General features: G+C 39.0%; 3 protein-coding genes across 4 annotated transcripts; 1 reads left to right on the top strand and 2 right to left on the bottom strand.

Moving 5' to 3' along the window:
* Positions 1-403: 403 nt before the first annotated feature.
* On the bottom strand, positions 404-10,181 carry rhoua (ras homolog family member Ua). Its single transcript, XM_006779950.3, has 4 exons — positions 9,583-10,181; positions 9,109-9,167; positions 5,748-5,936; positions 404-4,152 (listed from the first exon to the last, which is right to left on the bottom strand). Exons 1-4 carry the CDS (start codon positions 9,872-9,874, stop codon positions 3,868-3,870), a joined length of 825 nt encoding a protein of 274 aa, XP_006780013.1. The 5' UTR covers positions 9,875-10,181; the 3' UTR covers positions 404-3,867.
* A 2,354-nt stretch (positions 10,182-12,535) lies between these two features.
* On the top strand, positions 12,536-16,181 carry pdcd2 (programmed cell death 2). 2 transcript variants are annotated; one of them, XM_006779949.3, is made up of 8 exons: positions 12,536-12,821; positions 13,422-13,530; positions 13,659-13,715; positions 14,269-14,457; positions 14,964-15,125; positions 15,265-15,365; positions 15,443-15,556; positions 15,662-16,181. In XM_006779949.3, the coding sequence occupies exons 1-8, from the start codon at positions 12,642-12,644 to the stop codon at positions 15,839-15,841; spliced, it is 1,092 nt and encodes a 363-aa protein (XP_006780012.2). In that variant the 5' UTR covers positions 12,536-12,641; the 3' UTR covers positions 15,842-16,181. The 2 variants fall into 2 exon arrangements, with proteins under 2 accessions (XP_006780012.2, XP_006780011.2); XM_006779948.3 differs by having other exon boundaries at positions 14,961-15,125.
* Positions 16,182-17,118: 937 nt separating this feature from the next.
* On the bottom strand, positions 17,119-25,297 carry tbp (TATA box binding protein). Its single transcript, XM_087836507.1, has 9 exons — positions 25,199-25,297; positions 24,560-24,773; positions 22,538-22,703; positions 22,251-22,419; positions 21,986-22,073; positions 19,976-20,067; positions 19,690-19,857; positions 19,475-19,569; positions 17,119-18,689 (listed from the first exon to the last, which is right to left on the bottom strand). Exons 2-9 carry the CDS (start codon positions 24,611-24,613, stop codon positions 18,610-18,612), a joined length of 912 nt encoding a protein of 303 aa, XP_087692633.1. The 5' UTR covers positions 24,614-24,773; positions 25,199-25,297; the 3' UTR covers positions 17,119-18,609.
* Positions 25,298-25,299: the final 2 nt, after the last annotated feature.

The raw sequence follows: 25,299 nt of genomic DNA, 5'->3' as shown, positions 1-25,299 counted from the left end.
AGTTCTTGTTGTAGTCTGACTCAAACATTTTCCTATTGGATGACTTTAACTTGCTATCCAATAGCACTACACAAGTTACTTATTGATAAGTGTCCTCAGCAGGGATAATTAGGTCACTCTGGAATCCAGTTCCAGCACCAAATCTACTCCAATAGCTAAACTCAACCACATCTCTGAAATCTCATAGCTCAATAACACCTATAAAACTCCTGACTTTGGACCTGCTCCAAACACAGAACAATCTGTCTTAGCTTTAGAAGAATACCAGCACACCACGTCTTCTCTGACTGTCTTTAAACACTGTTCACTTCCAGAGACCGATCTGTTCTACATTGCAAAGCCTTACATCCATCATACAGTGCAGGGTGCGTGCACGTTGAACACTTGGGGGAAAGGGGGGGGGGGGGGGGGGGGGGGCAGCTAAAAGAAGTAAAACTTAATCTATGCTGTTTTCTGGTGATCACGGTCATAGTCTTACACATTAAAAGTTGTATCACATGACAGCAGTTTGAATTGTAATATCCTATTAATCAGTCAGTCATGAACAGAGTGGCATGATTTGCATACTTTATGGAGTCACATTTTAATGTATGAGGAGGAGAAAAAAAAACATCAAGGAGAATTTACCCTGAAATCCAACTCAGACTTATGTAAGAATATGTTGATTTAATGTATTTCAGTAGTTATACAATTTTCTATTTACTGAAAGACTGCAGTAAGCAAACATCCTGCTTTCCAGAAATTTTAAACTAGGTAAAAGCTGATAAAGGGAAACACAAGCTATGATAAAGACTCTGCATGACCTTTAGCCTACTTTACTGCACCATCAGCCAAGACTGCTCACAAACAGCAAGACAAGTAACCTATTATGCCTTTTCCCCTGCAAGAAACAATGCGTTTGCTATCAAGCCTAAAACACTGTAACATCTTCAATAGAAAGCTACCAAGCAGCTCAAGTAAAACCCATTCTAAAGCTGATCTGTTTTGCTTTTCCTTATTTTCTGTTATACATCAACTGTTACACTCATAGATGGTCGTATTAAACAGCCAAATTTTCAAATAATGACATCAGATATCCCTGTGAGCCCAAAGGCTGAGGCTGTTTTTTTACTCTTGGATCTTTATGATGTCAATGAGAGGTGATGACTTTAATATGGTAATTTCTGAGCACAGAAGCTCCACCCACCTGCCAACCTGTTCAGACCTTCTGTTTACAAGAGGAATCCGAAAAAGGTTGAAAGGGCCTAAAAACAGTTTGTTTCAGACAGAAGATGACAGAAGGCCTAGTGCAAGACACATAAGGATTATTTTGAACTGTGACTCATGCAAAGCTACTCTAGAGTCCAAGAATAAATATGAAGCTGAAAATGAGCACAAGAGTGTAATTTACTAATTGGCTGAAAATATGCAACTCTGACAGAAAACACTACGTGGATTCCAAACTGTGGATATTTTAATCTAAATAAAACATTTCTTATTTTTCAAAGTCTCATTATTAAAATGAATTGAACTTCCCAGGCACAACATGGCTTACTCTGTTTCACACCAGTAAAGAATTATTATTTTTATGTCACTAACAATACAAGAAGCAAAATATGTCATTAAATCAAATCTTTTAAACAATTTTAAGACCATGAGCTTTAAACCATTTGCCCAGGCCATCCTTTTTGGTGCCTCATTGGTGGATATGTATGCTGGCTCTTGTATATATTTTTACTGTACTCTTTACTCTGTGCTGTTTAGAATCTGGTCTGTGATATGTTTTATGAAGGCCGCAAGCTGAAATGCGTCAGTCAAATAATAAATGTGTTTTTCATAATATAATTATCTTTTTTTTCTAATAAATTCTGACATTTAACTGGGAAGTGAGATAAAACTTCCAAATTTCGAAATGCAGCTATGACAGTGTTCATGTCTGATCTCTATGAATAATTGTGTTTTAATGGCATAACAAACATTGCGCCCTTTCCTGTCTGCTGCAGTGACTTTAATACAACGGGCCTTTTTAGACAGAGACACTGGAGAAAAATAAAACAGATCCTGCCGGTCTCTGCTCTCGGTTTAGTAACTATGGTGTACGAAGGAAGGTGTGGCAGCTGAGTGTGTGACAGCCACATGTTTTCCATCTTCACTTTTGTTTTTATTGCTGCTTTACAACACATAAAGCTACATCTATTTGAGAAAGGACAGCCTGCAAGCACTATCACAGAAGACAGGAAACACACGGTTGGCTATAACAGTGAGGGCAGAAAAATGGATGGTTAACATTGCTAGTACAAAATTCTAACTTCACAGTCTTAACTGCATTGAAGAGAAAAGGTGAAGTCACTTTCTTTTTTTTTTTCTTTTTCTTTTTTTGCAAACTTACAGAAACAAGCACATGCAAAGAGCACTGGGTTGGTTTAATTACATTACGTGCTCATAGTTAAGGTTGTTTAAGTGTCTGCAAAGATAAATCAAAACCACATCAAGCAGAACAAATATCTAACATCAATCGGCTTTTATTTGCCTGCCTTGCAGCTTGTGCCTGTAGATGATTTAGATTCGAATGTCTCAGTTTTAAACTGAATTCTTCATTTCCATGTGAAAAGAGCCACTTGAGTACTGCACTGAGCAACGTTCTCGTTTGTGGAACAATGCGATCATGAATTATAAAATGTCCTCCTGCCCGATTAAGGTCAAGCACCAGTCACCAGCACAGTGCAGAGATTTATATTTAACCACGCCACACTGGTACCACTCTATTTTAACAGATTGTTCAGTCTTTCAGTAATCATGGGGGCTAGATGAAGATGATAAAATACCACAGCTATCAGTAGAAACCCAAAGTGGGTCACTGAGTCCTGGATCCAGGTTGTATCTTCTTGACTAAAGATACAACTTGCTGTTAGAGAGCAGTGGATATTCAGACATGCTTTTTAACATATTATGATTTTTTTCTTCATTATCTGGCTCCTTATTCTTTGAAATCTCACTTTTGATCAAAGCACAGGAAGAAAGACATGATTGGCACCTATCCAAAGCCTAAGCCTCACCAAACCTTTTTCTGTCAGGACACGCTGAAAACTATGCTTAATTTCATGCCAGATCTAACAGCATAATTGTCCAGATCAGCACTACAATTAAAGAGGTTATAGACTAAACATGTGTGTCACCAGGAAATACTTAACAGTTTAATAATGTTTTTTTTTTTTCATTATGAATAACAATGGCCCCAGTTATAAAAAGAAGCTCTAAAATTAACTGAAGGTTGGACTTGTTCTGACTATAATTATAGCCACCGATCATTGTCTGGGTCAGAAACTACAAAATGACAACGTTTGGTCTGGTCTGGTCTATTTCAGTCAGCAGTTCTTTCTAATCATGGGCATCTGAAACCAGACTAAATTTAGAAGCAAGTTTAAAAAAAAAGGACCAGGAATTGGACGCACAGTTTTTAAGCCACCAATAATAACAATTATATTCTGAAGACAGTCCAGTTCCCCTCCAGGGTTCGTAACCAGGCTGCATAAATCCATTATAGGTTGGATCTAACTCCAGAGAAAACACAGTTCCAAGTTCCTGTTCAAATCTGTACCAGTCTAATCCTGAACAATATTATCACATCTTCTGCTAGTCCCACAATAGAACTGGTTCATGCCAGTTTAATTCCAGGAGACACAACACCACCTTCTCCTGCAGGGAGGCTCAGTAGTAAATCTCATCCAGAATCCAGAATGGTGGCTAAAAACAAAATATTTTACATCTGTGACACTTCCCAGCCGCAGTCCAGGAGAGGTCCTGTATCCGTCTCCTTTTAAAGAGAAAATCACCTTTCTGTGCTTGTCAACTAAAACCCAGCTGAATCAGACAAGAATAAAGTCTCGTCTAGGCCACACAACAGTACCTTCTCCACCACGACTTTGACAGACTTTTCATCTTGTCCGGTGTCTGTCTTTGCTTTTTTCTGCGTTTCTTTTTCCCCCTTTGGTGCTTATGGGAGCTGTAGTTCTGCAGGCTGGCCAATATGGCTGTGTCAAACACTTCCTTGAGATTTTTTTGGGTCAGCGAAGAGCACTCTAAGTAGGCCACTGCTCCAATCTCCATCGCACAGTCCTGGGCATCCACTGGGTCCACAGGTCTTTCACGGTACTTCGCCAGATCGATGAGGACCTAAAGAAAATCACAAAAATATGAAATAAATATACTTACTAGTTTAAGCAAATAGCATCACATCACCCCAATACTATTTGTCTTAGAATTGCTTTTTACATTTTAATTGAGCCTTTTAAGGTATATCTGGATCTGACTTTAAGTTATATCTCTTTCCCCCTTGGATGCCTATTAGAGTCAAATCTCATCTTTATGGGGGAAAGACATACAGCATAAAAGTAGATCCAGGTGTGGCCCTTGTGGCTGTTTTAAAGTCAAGAGGGTGACTGCATGTTTACATGAGCACCGGCCTGAGGAGATCCTTCTCACAGAGTTAGTTATTGTTTTCCCTTTTCGGTCCTCTTAATCTGTATTGCCTGCTTTTAGTCTTCCTTTTTATAATTTTTTACATTTTTGCCTGTTTTGTATGTTTTTTGTCTAACCTCTTGTTTGTCTCTTTTTTTTAAATTAATTAGTCTTATCTTTTTGCCTGTCTGCCAATTGCTACTTGCTGGAAATGGACTGACATTTGTACTGATCATTCAAAGTGCTTTAGACTACAACAGATATATATATATATATATATATATATATATATATATATATATATATATATATATATATATATATATATATATATATATATATATATATATATATATATTCCAACCCAGCATCATGGAAAAACGTGTAAGCAAAAACGTGAAATCTACGAGAGTCAAAACATGAAGTGGACATGAAAATGGACACGGTGGACCAGCGTGTTTATTACACGCTTTGATATCAGGTTGCATCTTCATGCTTTCATTAAGGGTAAATTGCATCCATGGTCAATTTTAGAATTGCCAGTTAAACTCACATATCTTTTTACTGTGGGACGAAGCCAGAAAGATTAGAATCTGACAACACTGACGTACAGCAGGAACACATTTGCAGGAACCTGCTTGCTGTAAAGTGACAGTACTGACCTCGGCACACAATCAGTTGAGGAGACAGGAAAGATGCATCTGTACAGGCTTTAGCGTTTTTATGCACTGGGTAAGTGGCATGAAAAGGTTTTATAATCCAAACAGCTACAGCCCCTGAGTATACATCCATGTGCTTTTTCCTACAAACACATTATGCAATGCCAAAATTGCATTTGGTCATAATGTCGAAAGTTGCAACATTACCAACTTGTGACATTGCGACAACTCTTCTCTGCGGTCACAAAAAAACATCCAGACAGCATGGAGACTTGGACATTTACGAGGCTCCAGTTTGTGGTGCTGCTGAACGATGCTGTGTTTCTAATATTTACTCTACCCTGACTGATTTAAATGGAGCAGACAAAATGTATAAACCTCGACAGTGGTATAACTAAAGCTGCCAAAATGACCATAAAGGTGAATAAATATTTCTCTACAAGAGAATCAACACCAGCTGAACGTCATAATCTTCAAAATGTTACAGTTTAATTCTAGATTCACAACCAAGCTGTGCAATAACTATAATAACGCTTCCATTTAGTTTGTGCGTGGTGTCATTGGTTTACACAATGATAAGAATGATAAGAAAGAGAAACAGGCAATAGAATTACATAAATCATGATTTATGTACAGGATAAAAATCAACACCTTGACATCCTCTCTGAGATCACACTGCGTCCCGACAAGAACCAGTGGCGCAAAGGGAGCGTGTTTCCGAATCTCTGGTACCCACTTCTCAGGAACGTTCTGAAATGAGGCAGGGCTGACGACGCTGAAGCACAGCAGGAACACATCTGCACTGGTGTAACACAGAGGGCGCAGCTTGTCGAACTCATCCTGGAAAGGTTGTGAGAGATCGAGAGTGTTCACACAGAGATACTGTGATTCATCACTGTCTACCTCTGCTTCAAGGCAGTGGTTCTTAAACTAAAGGGCGGGCCCCACTGCAGGTGGGATGATGAGGGCTAGGAGTAACACTATGTTCAATTAATGTGATTTTATTTTAAATATATAGCATACTTAAGCTATTATGCTAACCTTTAGTTTATTAAAATTCACCTCAGATCCCTTTTTATTGTTCATGATAGATAATAATTGGTAGAAGAGTGTGAACTTTATTTCTGCTTCTGGGGTGAAGCGTATCAGAAAAAGTTTGAGAAGCACATTTTATCAAAACCTAAAAATTGTCTTTCTGTTTTTCCTTGATCTCCAACTTTATCTTTCCTCTCTCATTCAATGTTCCACTGTTTTTGAGGTCAGCTGATCATTGTAGTGATAATCTACCATATTATCCCAACAGTGCACTTTTCTCTGGAAGTGCTGGTTTAACTTTAGTTTCTTGAGTTTCCAGAAGTAGAATGGGAGGAGCAATCAGCTATCAAGACCCTCTTCTGTTGGATTTATGAAACAAGCCCTGTCTCTAAAATTAGATTAAGCTTCAAGCTTTTATTTTTGACACGGCATGCTATAGCATCCCCCTAGTTATGCTGCTATAAGCTCTCACTGGTGGGAGACTTTCCATGAACAGAGCATTTTCATTCTCCTCTGAGATGCATTTTTTGTTTGTTTGAAACTGTCATACATGAATTCATGAAACAGTGATGTCCTCTAAGTTTCCAGGTTTTTTGTTTGTCTGTGAACACGGTTATTTATCTGTCTAGATTAACCCATTCTTTATGAAATTAGTCATTTCAATTTTTAAAGTAAAAAATAAAAAATAAGTTAAATACAAATGTCTACATTCAGAGGCTGAAGGGAATGGTAGTGAAATGAATCATTTTGCACTCACACAAGACCACACTTTGAGTCATACACATTATAGATATTTTACTTTTCTTTTGTCTAATTTTAATATGTAATTAGTTGAAAATATGTTATAAATAATCATTAGAAACTACTTGATAAGGTGTATAAAAAGGTGATGGTTTGGTTTAAAATACTTTTCTCAGTTGCCACAGTGATGTGTTCCCACTGTAGCATCTGCACAGCAGAGACCTGAAATGTACTGTAGTGATTAGTTTAGCGGTAAAAGAAAAAAGAAAATCATTTCCATCAACATGGACAAATAAATGACCTTTTTGTGATTATTTTGCCATTTGCTATAGAACCAGGGTGATTGTACAACTGATGATGCTACAAGTCATTAATGTTTGTCTTCTCTCTCCCAGAGTTTGTATTTTCTGCTGTTTTTTGTTTGTCTGTTCCTCCTTTCTCCTTACTCTTCTCTTTCCCCTCATTCTTTATCTGGTTGTACCAGAAGGCTACCACTTTCACTGGCTACTAATCAGATCTAGGTTCCATTTTAATTTTTTTTTGTTTTAACCTTTAGAGCACTACATGGACAGGCCCCTCCCTATATTGCTAATTTGATTCACATATACACCTCTTCGTGTAACCTCCGGGGGACGACGGTGGTCCCCCACACTCGTTTCAGAGCTTGAGGGGACCGATCTTTCCTTGCATCCAGACTGTGGAATGCACTTCCTATATTTCTACAGCGTTTGGACTCTGTGGAGACCTTCAAAAAGCAGCTAAGGACATTTTTATTTCAAAAAGCTTTTAATTAGACCAGGGCTTTTATGATGTATTTATGATTGTATTGAGTTTTTGTTACCTCTCTTGTGAAACACTTTGTGACATATGTCTGTGAAAAGTGCTATATAAATAAACTTTTACTTTCTGATTTACTTTACTGTTTCTCTTCCTGCTAAAATAAGTTCTTTCTCCCCATTGTCACCAAATCCTTTCTCATAGGGCATCAGCTGATGGTTGCAGTTTCCAGATACTACAAACTGTCTTACATATAAATACAGCTGAAGTGAGCTGAAAAATGGTGATTATAATGTTTTTTACATGTTACATGTCAAGGTTATTACAGCTAACTAAAACGAAACTTAAAAACTAAAACTAGATGTGAAACTAAAATAAAAATAAAAACTAGAACCAAATGAAATGATTTTGTAAACTTAAACTAACAAAAATAAAATAAAAACATAGAGGAAATGTCTATTTTTAGTTTTAATGTTTGAGTATTTGTTACTTTGGATCAAATAATGTATTACAACTTTGAGACTATTTACAAGACTGTGAGCTGACTGTGAGTTAAAATGTTGTTTTTTTTTATTGTTATACCTATAGTAATTTTCCTAAATCTTGCCTCAGATTATTATTATTACGCCCTCAAAAATAATACTTAAAAAACTAACACTGAAACGAATAAAACATAAATTAAAACTAAACATTTTTGAACAATAAAAACTAAACTGAAATAAGAAAATCCACTCTGGAAACTTACTGAAACTAAACTGAATTAAAAACAAAAAGTCAAAAAGAAGTAAAAATAAAAACTTATTAGAAAAATTAAAAAAAAATAACTATAATAACTCTGGTGCATGATTATGTGATTATACTGCATGTGTGGTGTTTTTTTTTGTTTTTTTTTTACCATATTTGTTTTATCTCTATCAGCATATACCCTCTGTTTGATGTTTAACCAGTTGTAGCTTATCACAGTGTTCTACATCTTCCACTATCTTCAAACAAACATCTACTCCTTCGCAAATGTAGACAGAATTACATCACTTCCTGTGTGCCAGAGAGTTATTCCAAGGAAAGACCTAGAGATACACAAAACACTGATTTATTTTTAGTCTGGGAGTAATCCTAATCTATGTTCCTGTCATCTATGAAACATCCCTGCAGTGTAGAACCTAATGAACTTCATGTTTTAACCTGTTTACATGTTATCCCACTGACTAGGGCTAGGATGTGCATTGTCCTGTTTCAATGCAGCCTTTTCAGCACGTCTTACCCCTCTTCCCTCCCATTTCCTTTGTAGCTCAGGCAAAAAAAAAAAAGGCATTTGTCTTACTGGATGCTACTCAGACAGGCAAGAAAGAAAGAATAATTTCCTTGGGAGAGGCATTGTGTCCAACATGAATTTAAAAAAGAACAACAGGAAACACTGCTCTGTGAGTGTCTAGTGTTAGTTTGTACAGAGATCACTGACCTGTCCAGCTGTGTCACAGAGTTGTAGTTTAACTGGCTGCCCGTCCACTGATACCACCGCTACATGCACACACAGACACACACAGACACACACACACACAGACACACACACACACACACACACACACACACACAAATCATCTTGAGGTTAGTATCACCAATGTAAGGTTTACTGTTGTAATAAAATGACAAACTTTGACTTTGATGACAACACAACACAAACTGGCAAAAAAGTCAGTATGATAAAAAAAAAAAATTAAAAGAATATGAAAAACTGAATTTTAATATATTAAATAAGTCAAGTAAACGCATAAATCAATCCCTTGAAACAGCTTCTAGTAGGCAAAACTGTGACCGTGTGAAATAGGATCATTAAAGCCAAAGACATCATTTCCAACACTTGATGAACTGAAACATAGATCATTGCATTTATTGGATCCTATGAACCATGTCATTAGTTTCTCCTCTTTTTTACCTGAGAAGTTGTCGAACGCAGTCGGGACGTACTCGGTTGGATAGCCGTTGGTGGTGTAGCTGACCACCAGGCTGGTTTTCCCCACAGCCCCGTCCCCGACTAGGACGCACTTCACCCGCTTCTCCGCTGCTCCGGCTCCTACCGACCCTGCCGCGGATCGCCGCGTCCTGCCCGAGCCTCTGTCCCGGCTCCGGACCCTCCGCGGGGGCACAGGCGGAGCAGGGGACACCGGTGCCGGCTTGTAGCAGCCATCGCCCCGCTGGGGCATCTGGCACGGAGAGGAGGGTGACATGGAGCCCGAGGAAACCCGGGCGGGAGGTTCAGTCCTGTTGAGGGCCAGTTTTCACTCCGTCCATTCTTCCGTTAACGTCCGCCACAGTTTGTCAACTGACTTTATGTGGTAGCCGAAGCCCTCTTCCTTTTAGTTACCATGGTTAAATCACCAAAGTTGGACCCGAGGCTCACCCAACACAGCCCCTTTAAGCGTCATGATTTATTAAATTAGTAATGAGAGTCCGATTCTAAGAGCGGAGGATGAATTAACGTTGGCCGCTGGTCTGAGTCTATGTCCGTCCAGACGTCCAACGGACAGACCCGCCGCTAACTCCCCTTCAGTGACATCACGGTGCCTCTGTGTGTGTGTGTGCTTGGATTACAGGTGTTGTGGGGACACATACACACACGCACTCACACTGTATGGACTTGCCGCTCTTCGGAGGACAAACTATGTCTTACAAATCTATTAAGGTTAAGATTGATGTTGGAGTTAACTAAGTAAAAAAAAGTAGTAGACGATGGTTTCATAGACTGAAATTTGATTTATTTTTTCCCTCTTTTTTCCTGTGGCTTTTGTTTTCTTTGTTTTGAAAATGCTCTGCTGCCTTCATCAAGCATTATAGTGGCGTTTTCCTTGTATGAAATATCAGCATTATTGTCTAACATCTTTATTTTCATTTTTTGAAGTGAAAACCATAGTATGTGGTTTTCTCTTCTTTTTGTCTATTCTGGAGTACTTACTGCAAATCACATACCACATCTTATCACACCACAGGAAAGAGGAACATAGAGGAACAAAAGATCCCCAGTTCACAGAGACACAAATGCCTTGTGGTTTGCATATATATATATATATACACACACACACACACACACACACACACACACACACACACACACACACACACACACACATGGATATACAGTATATGAGGGAAAAAAGAGTTTTGTCCAATTGTAATGAGTGGAAAGTCAATATTTGGTGTGACCACCTCTATTCTTCAACACAGTCTGAACTCTCATAGCCAGCTTTCTTGTGATTTCTTTAAGTAGTCTTCAGGAATAGTTCTATAGGCTTCTTGAAGGACATTCAAAGTTCTTTTTTGGACATTGGCTGCCTTTTGTTCCATTTTCTGTCAAGACGATCAAGTGATGCTGAACCCTCCCTTATTTACACTACAATAAGTCTAAGCTGATGGGGGCTTCCAACGATGTACTGAGCATTTCTTTTTCACTCATCTCTTTTCACTTTCTGTGTGTTGATACACCACTTTGCATTTAATCATTACTTGTAATTAATATCTGGCTTATTTCCACAGTGTGTCTTTTGTCCTGTCCCCTTCCTCTCACCCCCAAACAGTTGCCTTTCCCTGAGCCTGGTTCTGCTGGATGTTTCTTTGTCTTAAAAGGGAGTTAGTCCTTCCCACTGTCACCAAGTTCTTGTCTATAGAGGGTCATCTGATTTTTGTTGTTTCCTTCTGTATTATTGTAGGGTCTTTACCTTACAATAGTTATAAAGCACCATGGGATGACTGTTGCAATTTGGCGCTATATAAATAAAATTTAACTGAACTGAATGATCCCACACTTCTTCAGTAATGTTAGGGTCCAGGTTCTGGGGAGACTATTGTGTGTTTTTCTATCCAAGTATGCATATTCTGCATTTTTAGTATGTATGGGATTATTACTATGCTAAAAAAAATAATAAAAATAAATTGTAGCTGCTACCAATCAGATGCTTTTCAAAACTGATGGATGCTTTTCTGCGTTCATAATTTCATCAATTTTGACAAGATCCCAACACCAAGGCTGAAATGCAGCTGTAAAACATAACAGTACCTCCACTGTGTTTTACAGTTGGCTGTAGACACTCAACTCTCTTGAACTCCTCCATTGATGATGATTCATCACTCCATCAGACCCGCTGCTACTGATTTTGAGTCCAGTTCTTGTGTAATTATTAATACCTCCGCCTTAACCCCCCCCCTTCTTCCCCTTCTTAAGAATGAGTGAGGCATTAGTGAACAGTGTGTGGATGAAGGGCCAGACACAACATGGATTCATCCCTTGAATTCTGTTGTTTTTATGCTTGCCTGACTCATAGGGCAGTGTTAAGTAGCTTAACAAAAACTTTGAAAGACCTCCAGAAAACCCAGAGAACTGTGTCTTAAGAACACGGATGGGATTTTTTTCCCCCCTCTGCCTCTTGCTTTATTAGCCTTACTTATTAGCCTTGCTATTCCAGCCTTATGACAGCTGGAATAGCCTCCTAGCATAGTCCCTCCAATTCCAATTTAAAGCAAAATATAAATATTGAGGGGAGCATCGGGAAAGAAAAATAGAGCTATATCACGTTATAACGTGGAAAGTACAATATAAATATTATATTGTACGTTATAATTCTGTATATTGTAATAACGTGATATTATATTATTCAAACGTGACTTTTTGTAAAACTTTTTAGACTACAGGTGTGACATTTGCGCCATCTGGTGGACATAACAAAATACAACTAAAGTTAAATTGCTTATTAAAGCATATTAAAACTCTACTTGTAGAATAGAAGTCAAACGTGTTCATTCAAGCCACCAAGCACTATCATATATTTATGAGTATTTACCAACAGAGTGACAGTTTCGAGGCCCACGGAACTAAAGTCTGGGCTGTGTTTCCTCACGGACGAGTTTCAGAACTGTAGCAGCATGTGTTTTGGTTGTGAGATGTAGAAGACCCTCCGTCAGTAAGGGTTAGAGTCTGTTCGTTAAATATTCTGTAATACCAACATGTCCTCGGCGGAGGTAGTTCTGGGTTTCCTGGAGGATGCGGAGCCGTGGCGGCTTCGGTCTCCTCAGTTCCCGAGTAAAGTCGGAGGGAAGCCGGCGTGGCTCAGCCAGAGAGGCCTGCCCTCTCTGCCCGGACTGGAGTGTGAGATATGCCGTCTGCCTATGGTTTTCCTGCTGCAGGTGAGCCTCCAGGAGCCATGTTACCCTACTTCATAAAAATATTTACTTCACTGTACTGTACTGAGGTATAGAGAGATGTGCTGACATTATACTATAAAGACTGAAATAACTTGTAGATTACAGCTTTGGTGTCCTGTATAAAGAGTTAAACAGTAAACATATTAACACAACATTTTAGCAGCATAAACACAGAGAAAGGAAAGTGGCACACATATCATACATTTGTATTTTATAAGCCTCCTAAAAAGGTACATACTGAAATATATCCTTAATAAATTAGAACCCCCCAAAATATATTTAATTGCAGGGTTTAGGTACTAGACCTTCATCAGCCGGCTGGTTATTGATATATATTCTGATATAAGAATCGGAACATTTTACCCAGGTGGTGTACAATGTGTGAGTATTTTTCAACTTTAATTAAGTACTTTTTACAAGCCTGATCTCACACACACACACACACACACACACACACACACACAGAACCTATACCTAAGTGCACACATACTCAAATCTGGGTCAGCTCCGATTTAACTTATAAAATCCCACCTTAGCCTTATTCACTATAAATAAATACTATATTTACCTGAATTGTTGCAGGTGTATGCACCAATATCCGGTCAGGACAGAAGTTTTCACCGAACGCTCTTTCTCTTCTGCTGCAAAACTCCAGAGTGCTACACGCAAAACGACAGCCGCTGCATGAAAGGTAGTTCTTCACTGTTTGATGTCTGTCACTTCCCAGGGGTGGTGTTGTGAGATGTTGTCTGATTCTACTCATTTTTCTCAATAGATTTTGCAGTATTTCTTAAAAAGCTGTGTTTTCCTTCATGCCAGTTTTCAGAAACCAGTTACAGAGGAGGAACGAGTTCTACCCCTATGACCCTCCACCAGGTTTGTGAATTTTTGCTGCCTAACTCTTAATGAAGTATTCAAGATTCAATTTCTGAGTATTTGTAGAAGAAGAAGAATATGGTGGTGGTAGCATCATGCTCTGGGACTGTTTTGTTGTTAGTGGTGCTGGTGGTTCCACAAAGTGGATGAAATAATGAAGGAATGGAATACCAGCTAAACCATTTACACTTTGTCACACTTGGATGTTCCTTCCAGCTACCAAAAGTTTCTGGTTGAAGTGCAATTTGCTAAAGAACATTTAACAAAATATACAGAGTGTGTATGTATATATTTGAACCTTATACTATACTTTTCACCCTGTGTGGAGTATAAAAAAATCCAAGAATTAATACAAACTTATGCAGCATGTTCTTGTTTTTTACTCTCATTAAAGATGTTTGCTGTACAATCCTTCCACTGTGGAAAAAGAACAATTTAAAGAAATCATTAAAAGCCCAAAATTACCCTGACACTCATGCCCAATGTATGTGAACCTTTGACCACAACTGTATGTCTGTTTGTCAACAAATATAAAATATCATCTTCCCTTTAGAGGATGAACCACCCTGCGATGCAGAAGAGGGCCAGAGTGTGTTGCCCGTTTCGGGAGTTAAACTGTGTTGGGTGTGCGGATGCCCCGGTAACAAAGCCTGCTCTCGGTGCCACACTGTGACCTACTGTGGAAAACACCACCAGACCCTCCACTGGAAACAATCTCACAAGAAGGAGTGTTGCAGCCAAGGTGTGTGTGTGGGATGTTTACTTGAGCTGCAAAAAGCATAATCACATTTTTTTTAGTGTTGAGTTTAATGATTGTGTTCATTAAACTTTCCAAAGAAGAAATCTGGTTCTGAAATTTTAATAAATGAATACATAAAATGAATTTAGAGTAAAAAAAAAATGAAAGGAGTGAATTTGGATTTTTATAAAGAGGCAAAAGTAAAGAAAGGTGATGAGTTCAAAATCATAAAACAGCACAATAAACCTTTTATTAATTTATTATTTGAGTAATTTCACAGCCCTCGGTACATTTAGATTAATTGGCGATTGTAAAATGGGTATCAGCATGTGTGGTTCTCTGTGTTAGCCCTTTATTGGGCAGCTGATCTGATCCAGAGTGTATCTATATTTAGAAAAGCGATGGATAAAAAGCTAAGTGGTCCATAATCCTTTTCCCCGAGTTAAGAGAATTATGACTGTCATTTCTCGTCACTAGAAAGACTAAACTTGTCCGTCTCTGTCTAGAAGGGTCTCCTGTTACACCCTCCCCGCTCCTCTTTCCTGAGACTGAGCTGGTCACTGAGCCAGAGGAGGAGAAAGATGTCAAAGAGGCTGAAGGAGAACAAGAAGAAGAGGACGATGGAGGGATCATTACTCAGAGGAGTGTGGATTGTCCCGCCTTGGCAGAATGTAAGGTTAAAGGTTAAAGTTTTCCTCAGTTTTCAATTGAAAAGTGAACTTTTATGTAGAAAAGTCCAGTCTTAGTGATGTATATATTTATTTCATTATAATTTGACCAGCACCATCCTGACTTTCTGTTCTCTATCAGCCCTGGCAGAGAGCGACCTGGAGGAGATGGCAATGCACGAGACTGAAGACAGTAAAGTGTTCCAGAGGTTTAAGAAGAAGATCGCACCTGAACCTCAACAGGTAGAAAATGGAAGAGCTAAAAAGATCCAGACAGTTGTTTTCTTCTGTCCATATCTCACAGTGTTTGTCATTTCTAGGTGATACGTTACAGTCGAGGGGGCTCTCCCTTGTGGGTCTCCTCTCAGCACATCCCTTCAGATGAGGATATCCCACCATGCACCTGTGGTGCCAAGAGGACGTTTGAGTTCCAGGTAATCGACCTGCTGATCTGTTGAAGACCTGCTCGGGTCTTTAATCTTTCACTAATGGTTGATTTATTCACAAGTTTGTGCTATTGCTATCCTGTGTGTGTGTAGGTGATGCCGCAGCTGTTAAACAGTCTAAGCGTGGACTCGACTGGAGCTAGCATTGACTGGGGGACTGCGGCTGTCTACACGTGCTCTGCCAGCTGTGAATGCAGCGACCAGTACTGCCCCGAGGTCATCTGGAAGCAGGACTTCACCTCAGATCAACACACGCAGACTGAACGAAGATGATGGGCGTCCCTTGTTTCATGCATAGCAGGAAAAGCACAGGTGGTGCTGATTTCATTAATATGTTTAGGCGACTCCGCTTCAGTGTGTTCGTTCACCCACGTGGCTTGGTGGGACACCTGATGTTGACATATCCAAATGTGTTACCTGAACTTGTCATTCAGTCAAAAAGCTGCGTGGTGCTGCAGGTAAGAGCTGACTACTTATGCTGACTGAGCTAATCACATGGGAGTAATGCTGCCTCTCCCTATTAAATGGACTGGAGATTTAACTAATCATAAACTTTGTGCAAATATAAACAACAGTGTAAAATGCCATCTCCAAATGTATTAAAGACGTGTGTACAAAAAGACGTGTGTGTTGCATCATTAAAAACAAATTTAGCTAAACAATGTAGAAACATCTGGATTTTTCCACTAATCACCTCACAGCGGCTCACCAGCGTCCACCCCCACAGTTTAATAACCACAGCAATAAGTCACCAATTGGGACAAATTTTATTAACACAGCGAATTCTGACATTTACCAGCATGACTCACCTCAAGTTACTGACCACCAAAAAAATCTTATTTTCCCCATCTTTCAGACTCTACATATTCATAGTTCAGGTTAAGTATCTTAGCCAGAACATTTAAGTAATTAAAACGTATTCAGATACAGAAAACTGAATGTTTTAATGAACGAGTCTGATAAAGGGCTGCACAGGAAAAATACATCAAATACTTGATACCAGCTACAGTATGCTATGATGCATGCTCCTTTACTGCTATATAATATGAAACAAGGATGAAGCCACTGCCAAACCTGTGGATTTAACCTAAAATTAGTACCATATTATCCTAGTAGGAGCTCTTCCCTCTCAAACTGCTGGCTCATTTGTGGTTCCTAGAATTTCCAAAAGTAAAATGGGAGGCAGGGCCTTCAGTTATCAGACCCCTCTGTGGTACCAGCTCCCAGGTTGGGAATCAGGAAACCCTCTCTACTTTTAAATCTAGGATTAAAACTTTTAAAGTTTACAATTATGGCTGAATTGAGTGACCCTGAACAACACTACGCAGTTACGCTGCTATAGTCCGAGGCCCCTCCCTGAGCCTGGTTCTGCCAGAGGTTTCTTCCTGTTAAAAGGAAGTTTTCCTTTCCCACAATCACCAAGTGATTCCTCATAGTAAGTCACGAGTGTTGCTTTTGTATTTTTAATATTGTAGGGTGCTTAGCTTGAAATATTAAAGTACTTTGAGGTGACATGACATATAAATAACATTGAATTCAAAACACAGGGGGCTAACCAAACAAAAATGGTGCTTAATCCAACAGAAGACCCAGATCCAACAAAGGAGTCCGTATGTACATGTTTATTAACGCACTGAGAAGTACATTAACACTTTAAGAAGCATGTAGATGCGACAGGTTCCTGATTGATTTCCATACATACAGTCGATAAAAGTGGCTTAACTGAACATGTGAACCAAACAATCTGCCAATCAAATATTCTGAACTGGTTAAGAACTACATGTTAACACTGGTGTGAAGGATGTGCCCAGCTGAACCTGCATGAGATACACAAGCACATCAAAACGTGACCAGAATTAAAACACATTTAAACGGCTTTTTTCCCCCAGCTGTGTGTCTGAGCACAGTTCACTGGTAACCAGGACAGAGTCATATATTCTATGTTTGTAAAACGTACCTAAAAAAACCCTTAAATATAGGTTTGATTAGCCAAAAACAAATGATTAAAATTAAAAATAATAAATATGCAGCAACGTGATGCATATTTTACCTGCCATCAATCACTAGATGTAAATTCAGGATTAGGTTGGCAGCCGCTTCTTGTACTCAAAGCTAATAGCGTCTTTCTTGCAGGTCACATTTCAATCCTGGCTAAACTTAAATGCCAGTGATCTTACAAACACGCTGTCCTGTTAGTCAAAGAAACAAAAAGAATATCTGCAGAGCAGCATCCCCTTCAAGGTCGGAATCACTTATTTACAGTAGAAAAAATATTTCTATATGTACATACACATGAAAGTTTGAGCATTAAAACACTTCTTTCAAAAATTACAACATGTTATCTGCTCCAGAGAAAATTTTAGACCGACTCCAAACTATCAAAGAATTAAGCAGGATTGCAACAGGAAACCAAACTGATGAACTACTCAACTTAAGCCGTAGGATTTGGATCAGTTTAGTTCAACTTGAAGTGTTTCAAACTTTAAGAGAATTCACTGTCAATAACTGCTGTACTTACTGGCCTTAAATTTAGAAAGAAATCTACCTTTGCAAAGTAGGCGAATTCGGTTTTGAAGTCTCTCTCTCTCTGATTTGGGGCTTACAGAGCTGATTATGTCAAAATAAAATATGAGCAATTAATAAAAACCAGAAGTAGAAAACTAACTGCAAAAAAACTAAAAATAAAATAAAACAGTCCAGGACGGCCCCTTTTCTAATTAGCAGTTTTTACACTTTCTTACAATCTTATGTACAATCGAAAGAGGACTTAAAATGTGTATGAAATAAACTGACTTTTAAATATAGAAACTTGTGGGATCATAACACAGAAAAGACAATCCTTAAAACCCTGCTTTTAAGACAACTTGAAATACTGTAGGGACAAAAAGTAAAAGTGAGGGAATCACTTCATTGTAGCACATCTCTTACAGATGTCCACATGAAGAGGTCAGCGTAAGGCTGATGCTTGATGTGAAGCTTAAAAAAGAAAAAACAATGTTAGAAACAGGGTTGTGGGGATGATAAAAGAAGAGATGCAGGGTCTACGTTGTCTTCCGAAAGCCTTTGAGGATGGGGTATATGTTTTCAAAAGCTTCGTAGATCTCTCCTCTCACTTTGGCACCTTAAACAAAAACAGGGAGTATAGTAAGTTACAAAAGTTAATTCACAACAATCATTAACAGAGTTTAAAAACTGAACAAACTGCCCCATCATGGACATCCCATCTCGCCTGTCCAAGTGCTTCAAGAAATGCAATTTACTTGATTTCAGTCTTACTTTTTACTCATCTTTAACTAAAACTTTAAAATGTTTGCACCCTCACCTAGATTTATTGTATTATTTTTATCCTTATCCCCTTTAAAACAATTTCCTGTTACGGAATCAAAAAAAAGCATCTATCCATCAATGTTTAGTACTATTATAGTTTTATATAGTTTTATTATAGATTAATTGGATCATGGGTTCAAGGAGGTTATTTAAAGATATTTTGTTAATTTGATTTTCCCCAACTACACAAATCAACTGACTGGAAATTCCTCAAACTTTATCATTTACGACTGGAGAAGCTATTAAATCAAATCCTTTCTGTCTCTCCGACAGTCAGTATATCATTCAACTGTGCAGAGATTCTGTGTGAAACATTTTCCCATCTACAAAATGTCCAGTTCAGTATCAACTTTAAATGTATTATCAACAATTCTTGGACTCGCGATTTCTTTTGTATGGCTCATACATCAAAATAATTTATCTTATTTACGATGAGTGGCAAGGACACGAGGACATTTAGAAAAGAAGGGTCTAAACAATGTGAAAATCAGATTAACACACTTTAACTTCTCCCCCTGTGTTTAATACACACAAAAAGAAAAATGTTTTGTTTTTTAAGCAGACAGGATGGGATCTGACCTGTGAGTACAACTTTTCCAGACACAAAGATGAGCAGGACAATTCGGGGTTTAATCATTCTGTAAATGAGTCCTGGAAACAGCTCCGGCTCGTAGCTGCAAAACACAAGTCGGTTATTTTTGTTCTTAAAAAGCAAAGAGTACAAAATCATTAACAATCATTTTTAATTTTGCAATTCACATGCTTTCAGTCAGTCTAAAACAAACAAAAACTACCTGCTAAACTGCTGATGTGTGAGGACCAATCCCTCCAGCCGAATGGGGAACTTCACATCACAGCTGCCCACCATGTTCTGAATCTTGAAGTCCAGGAACTTGGCGGGAAAACCGAGCTTCTGCACAACACGCGCATATTTTCTGGCTGCTAACCTCGACTGCTCCTCACTAGAAAGATAAATGTCATTGAGAGCCCAGGGGAGCGGTCAAATATTAGTAAAGTAAAGCAGAAAGACTTTTTTCCCCCTTTTTTGTAAAAAAATTTTTTTAAAAACTGTAATCGGACCTCTTGGCTCCTGTGCAGACCATCTTTCCAGAGCTGAAGATCAGAGCAGTGGTCCTGGGCTCTCGTATTCTCATGATGACAGCAGCAAAACGCTAATGAACGGAGACAGCGAGGCTGACCATTATTACACATGTTACTTTTAAAATACAGTAATTTCTGCTTGAATTTGATCCAAGCTGATTTTAATTCTATATAGATATTTGAGTTCGGTAGAGGAGACATGTTTAAATATTTATTTTTTAAAAGTGAGTCAAACAGGGGGCTGAAGAAGGAAAGATGTTGAGACTAGAGCTGTGTGCAACTAGTCGACTACAAGAATAAACAAGAACACAAGTCTGTTAACTAGTTTTTCAGTTTCAAAAGCAGTTTAACTCTCCTCCCACCAGCCATCTCTTACAGCTCTTCTAGAGGTGGTGGCTGACTCAGAAGAGGGCATCCCTGCTTAGACTGCAGCCCCTGAGTCCCACACCCAGATCAAAGGCAGAAAATGAACGCTATGGACAGCTGAATGGATTTACAACACCAGATAACCGTTAGTTGTAATATGTAATGACATCACTTTCTGCAATATCTCTATGTGATGAGAAGTTGTAAACAGGGTGGAAATTAGATAGCTGACAGCTGTGTGTAGTAGTGCAAATCTACACGACCAATCATCTGAAGCATTGTGCAACAGAATGTACCTAACTGTTTCAGCTGGCTCTTAAAAACCCACAGAATGAATATATATATATATATATATATATATATATGCTGTATCCCAATTCAGGGTCTGCAACCTTAAAGGCCGCATTTTAAGGCCGATTACGTCACCGCGACGCGACGAAGGCTGTCCCAATTCGAAGGCTGCTCGAAATGCGGCCCTCAAATGCGTCCTTAATTTCCCTGAATTTTAAGGACGTGGCGGTGTAGACTTCGTGGCCCAACATATCCCAGAATGCATAGCGCGGCGGTGGGTGTGGATAATTTTGCCGGGAAAAAAAAAACGGCGGATGAGGGGCACCCGAAGAGTAAACTTTAAGTAAGTACTGAATATTATGTCACTTATTTATGTGCAAATGTTTAATAACGAAGAACATTAAAACATTACTGTTGGCCACATGTCGGCAAAGTTATGTGACATTAGTGACGTTTGTACTAACTTGGTTTTAAAGCCTTTACTTTAAAATATACGCCGTTCAATAGCTGACCTAAATCTTACAGAGAATGATCAAAGCTCATGTAGAAACAAACAAACAAATGAACATTTTCTCCTTCATTTCTGTCAAACAAAGCTGTATGAAACGTTTCCAGCTGTTAGTATCATGGTTGCTAGTCAACCTGGGCAGCGCAACGGAGGCTACACCGTCCCATTTCACAAGCCTCGCACTTCCGGCCTTAGCGGTCTTTAAGTACGTGGCCCTTGAGGATCGTTGAGGCTGCGTACTTTAAGGCTGCAGACCCTGAATTGGGATACAGCACACCCTGTCTCTTTTGACCATTTTAGACTAATCAGCTGATGAGTTTCTCTCTGGTTTATTATCTAGTACAGTGGATTCCAGAGTGTGGGTCGAATTAATAACAGAAATTCAGTTTGAAATCACTCAAGTATTTATAGTTACATATTTGTATTAATGAATTTAATTATATAAAAATGAATTAAAAACTGGAAATATGAGGTTTGTTATATTAATCATTACACTGACCTTAATTTACTCCTCTTGTACTGAAGTTTGTGTCACTTTGCATGTGATTGGGTAGCATTAGCAATTTATAGCCAACAGCCTGTATTGTTTAAGTTTTTGAAGGAAATACGCCACTGTGTCTTTTATTTTGATTAGAGTGGAGATTTAAGATTTGGTGGGCCCTGTCAGAATTCCTGGTTTTCAAGTGGGCCACAGCACTCTTGACTTTAGGATGGCCTTTCTAGTAAATTAATTACCAGGAACATCCACAATTTGTAATTTGTAGCCTGCAGCTAGTAAAGTCACATCAGTAAGCTGTAGAGCAATAAAAAGCCAAGAGCCTCACCTTTGGGTTGTACTCTGCATTTCTGGCTCTCAGGGCAATGGTCTTCAAATCCAGTTTACAGCCTAAGTTTACAGTAGATACTATATTTCTAAAAGTGAAGAGGAGAAAAGAACAAGAGAAAACAACTGAGTGAAGGACATACAAACAATTAAAATTTTAATTCCCTTAAAGTACAATTTGGTTCAATATATGTGCAGGAATTTCTTTCCTTTTAAAGCAGTTATCACCAAAAATGGGGGTGGGTGGGATGAGATGTGAAACATACTGTAGCTGCGGTACTATGCCAGAGGTTTCTGAAGCAGGGGTGGCCGGCGTGATGGGGGTCATGGGGGTTAGCGGGGTGGTAAAGAGGGGGGTGTTTCCTGGCAGTGCAGTTGTGGTCGAGCCTCCCACTGCCTGGGAGTGGAAAAGTTGAGGGGTCTGCCCCGACGTCCCTGCGAAGGAAAAAAAAAAAGTGGTTATTTATGTGTAACCGGAGATTAACTTCCACCACGGAACCAAGATTTCTCATAATAAATGTGGAAGATGAAAAAATGACAGCTTGTGGAGTACCTGAGCTGGCCTGTTGTGCCTGTTGCTGCTGTTGCTGAGCCTGCTGTTGCCTCTGCTGTTCCTCCAGTATTGACAAACTGTTGGTGTTCTGCACTGGCTGGGGTGTCAGACCAGAGCCGTATGGCATCATGGGGCTGAAGAGCGGCATCCCTGGGGTCATGGCTCCCTGCATGGGGATAAAGCAAAAAGAAGGGCGTAATGAAGCAGTGTTAGTATTCTTGTTTTTAGGTTTGACTCTTCTCTTTACACAAATAAAACGAAAAATCTAAATGACAGCAGTCTCTCCACTGACTTTAAACCCATGAAGAATATGTCGGTTCTGTTGGAAGTACAGCCATTTCCGACCAGTGAAAGAACAGAAAAGATCACAACTGTGACAGCTCAAGGTGTCTTTTTTTTTCATGAAATAAAGATGTAACTTAAGAAATAAATCATATTTAGTAAGGTTGGATATAAAAAAAATTTCCAAACGACAATCGTCGGCCCGATAAATAACGATATGCAATATATTCACGCAGGTGCAGGCTTTTTGATGGACGGAGCAATGTAATATAATCTGATTTTTGCATTTAGAATTCATATGTTTTGTTTGGCGGGAATAGTTCAACTTCTTTTCTTGTTTGTTTCAGTATTATTATAGCTACTTTTTGGATTACATTCTTTACAAATTATTTTAGGTCTTCCTCGCCGTCTCTTTCCATTCTTCGAGACGGCGAGGAAGACCTAAAATAACATGGAGGAGGACTTTCCTTGAAGATTTACGTTCAGTCGAACTGTCATGGGATGAAGCAACAACTGCCGCGATAGACCGAGTTCAATGGCGTTCTCTTGTCGCCCAATGCGCCGATCGGTGCAGGAGGATCTAAGTCTAAGTAAGTTTGGATTATTAGCCAGTATCTCTGTTTCCCTTCCCACAATTGTGTGTGGTTTTTTTTTTAAATTTTAAATATGTTTGTTTGTTTTTTCTTCTGAACATAGGCTACTGCCTTTCTTTCTTTCTATTATGAGTTTGAGTAAATGAATCGCTGCATTTGGCCGCACTCTGAGGAGGGTGCCGTTAAATTATTTTTTCCGTTGACTGCTTGTCTTAGCTTTAACCAACATCATTAGCAAACTTACTCATAGGCAAATAAATAAATCATTCTTGTAAAAATGATCGGTGAAAGGCTCAGCCTATCGTCAATAGTCAATATATTCGTCCAATCACCCAGCCTTAATATTTAGTAACACATAAGATGATTTAAGGGATGTTGACACAGGGAGGAAATTACTCATCATCCATCACTTTGTCGCTAATGGTTCATCACTGGAAAGCAGGCTCCAGTTCCATAAGTAACATACATTCATCAGCAGTATCCCTCATTCTCATTGGGAGTCACTTAAATCAGTCACCTCAAATTTGAGAAACGTAAAACTTTGTGTCCACCCACTTTGCATCACCAACACCTATTTCACACTGTATCGATTTAAGTCTTTGAATATCCCTGATTTTATATGGTCTTAGGTCATCACAGTTATTCACTTCCTGCAGGGAATGGCTCCAGACCTTTTCCCTTCACCACTGATTTTCAATCCAGTTCTTGTGTAATTTGTTGTAGCATTTCCCCCTCCAATTTCCCTTTCTTAAGAAAGGCTTCTTGACCATAATTGTTCCACTGAGACCATTTCTGATGAGGCTTCAGTATACAGCAGATGTATGAATGAAGTGAAGCACCAGACACAACACTGGTACATGCCTTGAATTAGGTACCTTTTTAATGCTTTAATGACTCATACGTCATTTTAAGTGGTTTAACAAACAAAAAGATTCCTATGAAAACAGGGACTGAACTGAAAATGTGGAGAAAAGCACCCATTTTTAAAAACTTTAGAAAGCCTGAAGAACTATTGTTTAAGACCACTTCAAAAAAATAGAAGAAAACTTGGCTCCTTGGATGTATAAATATAAAGAAACAACGGATGGCTAAATCTGTGACTTAATTTCCAAAAAGCCTTAATGATGAAACACAAAGCCCATGTTACCTGAGGGGAAGCCACCAACCCTTGGAAGGCTGGTATGCTGTTGTTCTGGTCCATCCCTTTAGATTCCCACGTTACTTCACTGCCACCCAGTAGAAGGCAGTAAAAGCGTGATAACTAACCCAGCAGGGCTCTTTAAACCTCCAGCCTACAATGTCAAACACCAGACGCAAACACTGCAGACTCTTCTTTTTAACCCCCGGCAGTAGCGTCTTGGCTGAAAAGATGACAAGAAGCACACTTTACTCAGATAAAACTCAAACAAAGTGGTGTAAACAACATGCAAATGAATGAAACCAAAATCGTGCAGCAGCAAGCGGTGGCGCGAACTCATTTAAATAACTTTAACCTTTTCTAACATTACTTTAACTCTCTCGTTCATATCTTGCCCAGTACATGAGATGTCCTTTAACCAGTTAAGCGTGCAAAATGCCGCTAATAAAGTTACCAAACATTCCTCGCACAAAATGAAACGTGTAAGCACACGGGCTAGCTGAAGTTAGCGGCAGTTAGCATTAGCAAATTTAGCAATCATGAATCTGCAAGCTAAACGTTTAAAAATTTCGGATTTATGCTGTAAAAACAACTGCAAATAACTCGGAAATCTGTCAGCATGAACCAGAAAATCATTCTTTAGCTTACAATCAAGGTGTCGCTGTTAAAATCAACACACGAACAGCATAAATTCAGCTCTAGCTCCGTAACTACCCCGGACTTGTTCTTGGGCGCTCACGACCTACTTC

The sequence above is a fragment of the Neolamprologus brichardi genome, chromosome 1 (genome assembly GCF_056152115.1).
Source record: "Neolamprologus brichardi isolate AB-2024 chromosome 1, ASM5615211v1, whole genome shotgun sequence".
NCBI lineage: Eukaryota > Metazoa > Chordata > Actinopteri > Cichliformes > Cichlidae > Neolamprologus > Neolamprologus brichardi.
The sequence above is the reverse complement of the archived record's forward strand: the minus strand, read 5'-3'. Positions and strand labels throughout refer to the sequence as shown.

Bases quoted from the DNA above. Each gene is read 5' to 3' on its own strand.
- rhoua (XM_006779950.3), bottom strand. From the start codon at position 9,874: ATGTCACCCTCCTCTCCGTGCCAGATGCCCCAGCGGGGCGATGGCTGC. The intron at 9,168-9,582 runs GTAAAAAAGAGG...GTGTGCATGTAG, and splicing joins TGCGTTCGACAACTTCTCAG to CGGTGGTATCAGTGGACGGG. The intron at 5,937-9,108 runs GTCAGTGATCTC...CAACCTTTCCAG, and splicing joins TCTGTGACACAGCTGGACAG to GATGAGTTCGACAAGCTGCG.
- tbp (XM_087836507.1), bottom strand. From the start codon at position 24,613: ATGGACCAGAACAACAGCATACCAGCCTTCCAAGGGTTGGTGGCTTCC. The intron at 22,420-22,537 runs GTACTCCACAAG...TTTCCTTCGCAG, and splicing joins GGCACAACAGGCCAGCTCAG to GGACGTCGGGGCAGACCCCT. The intron at 18,690-19,474 runs GTCAGATCCCAT...TTTTTGTTTAAG, and splicing joins TGGAAAAGTTGTACTCACAG to GTGCCAAAGTGAGAGGAGAG.
- pdcd2 (XM_006779948.3), top strand. From the start codon at position 12,642: ATGTCCTCGGCGGAGGTAGTTCTGGGTTTCCTGGAGGATGCGGAGCCG. The intron at 13,531-13,658 runs GTAGTTCTTCAC...CCTTCATGCCAG, and splicing joins CGACAGCCGCTGCATGAAAG to TTTTCAGAAACCAGTTACAG. The intron at 15,126-15,264 runs GTAAGGTTAAAG...GTTCTCTATCAG, and splicing joins TTGTCCCGCCTTGGCAGAAT to CCCTGGCAGAGAGCGACCTG.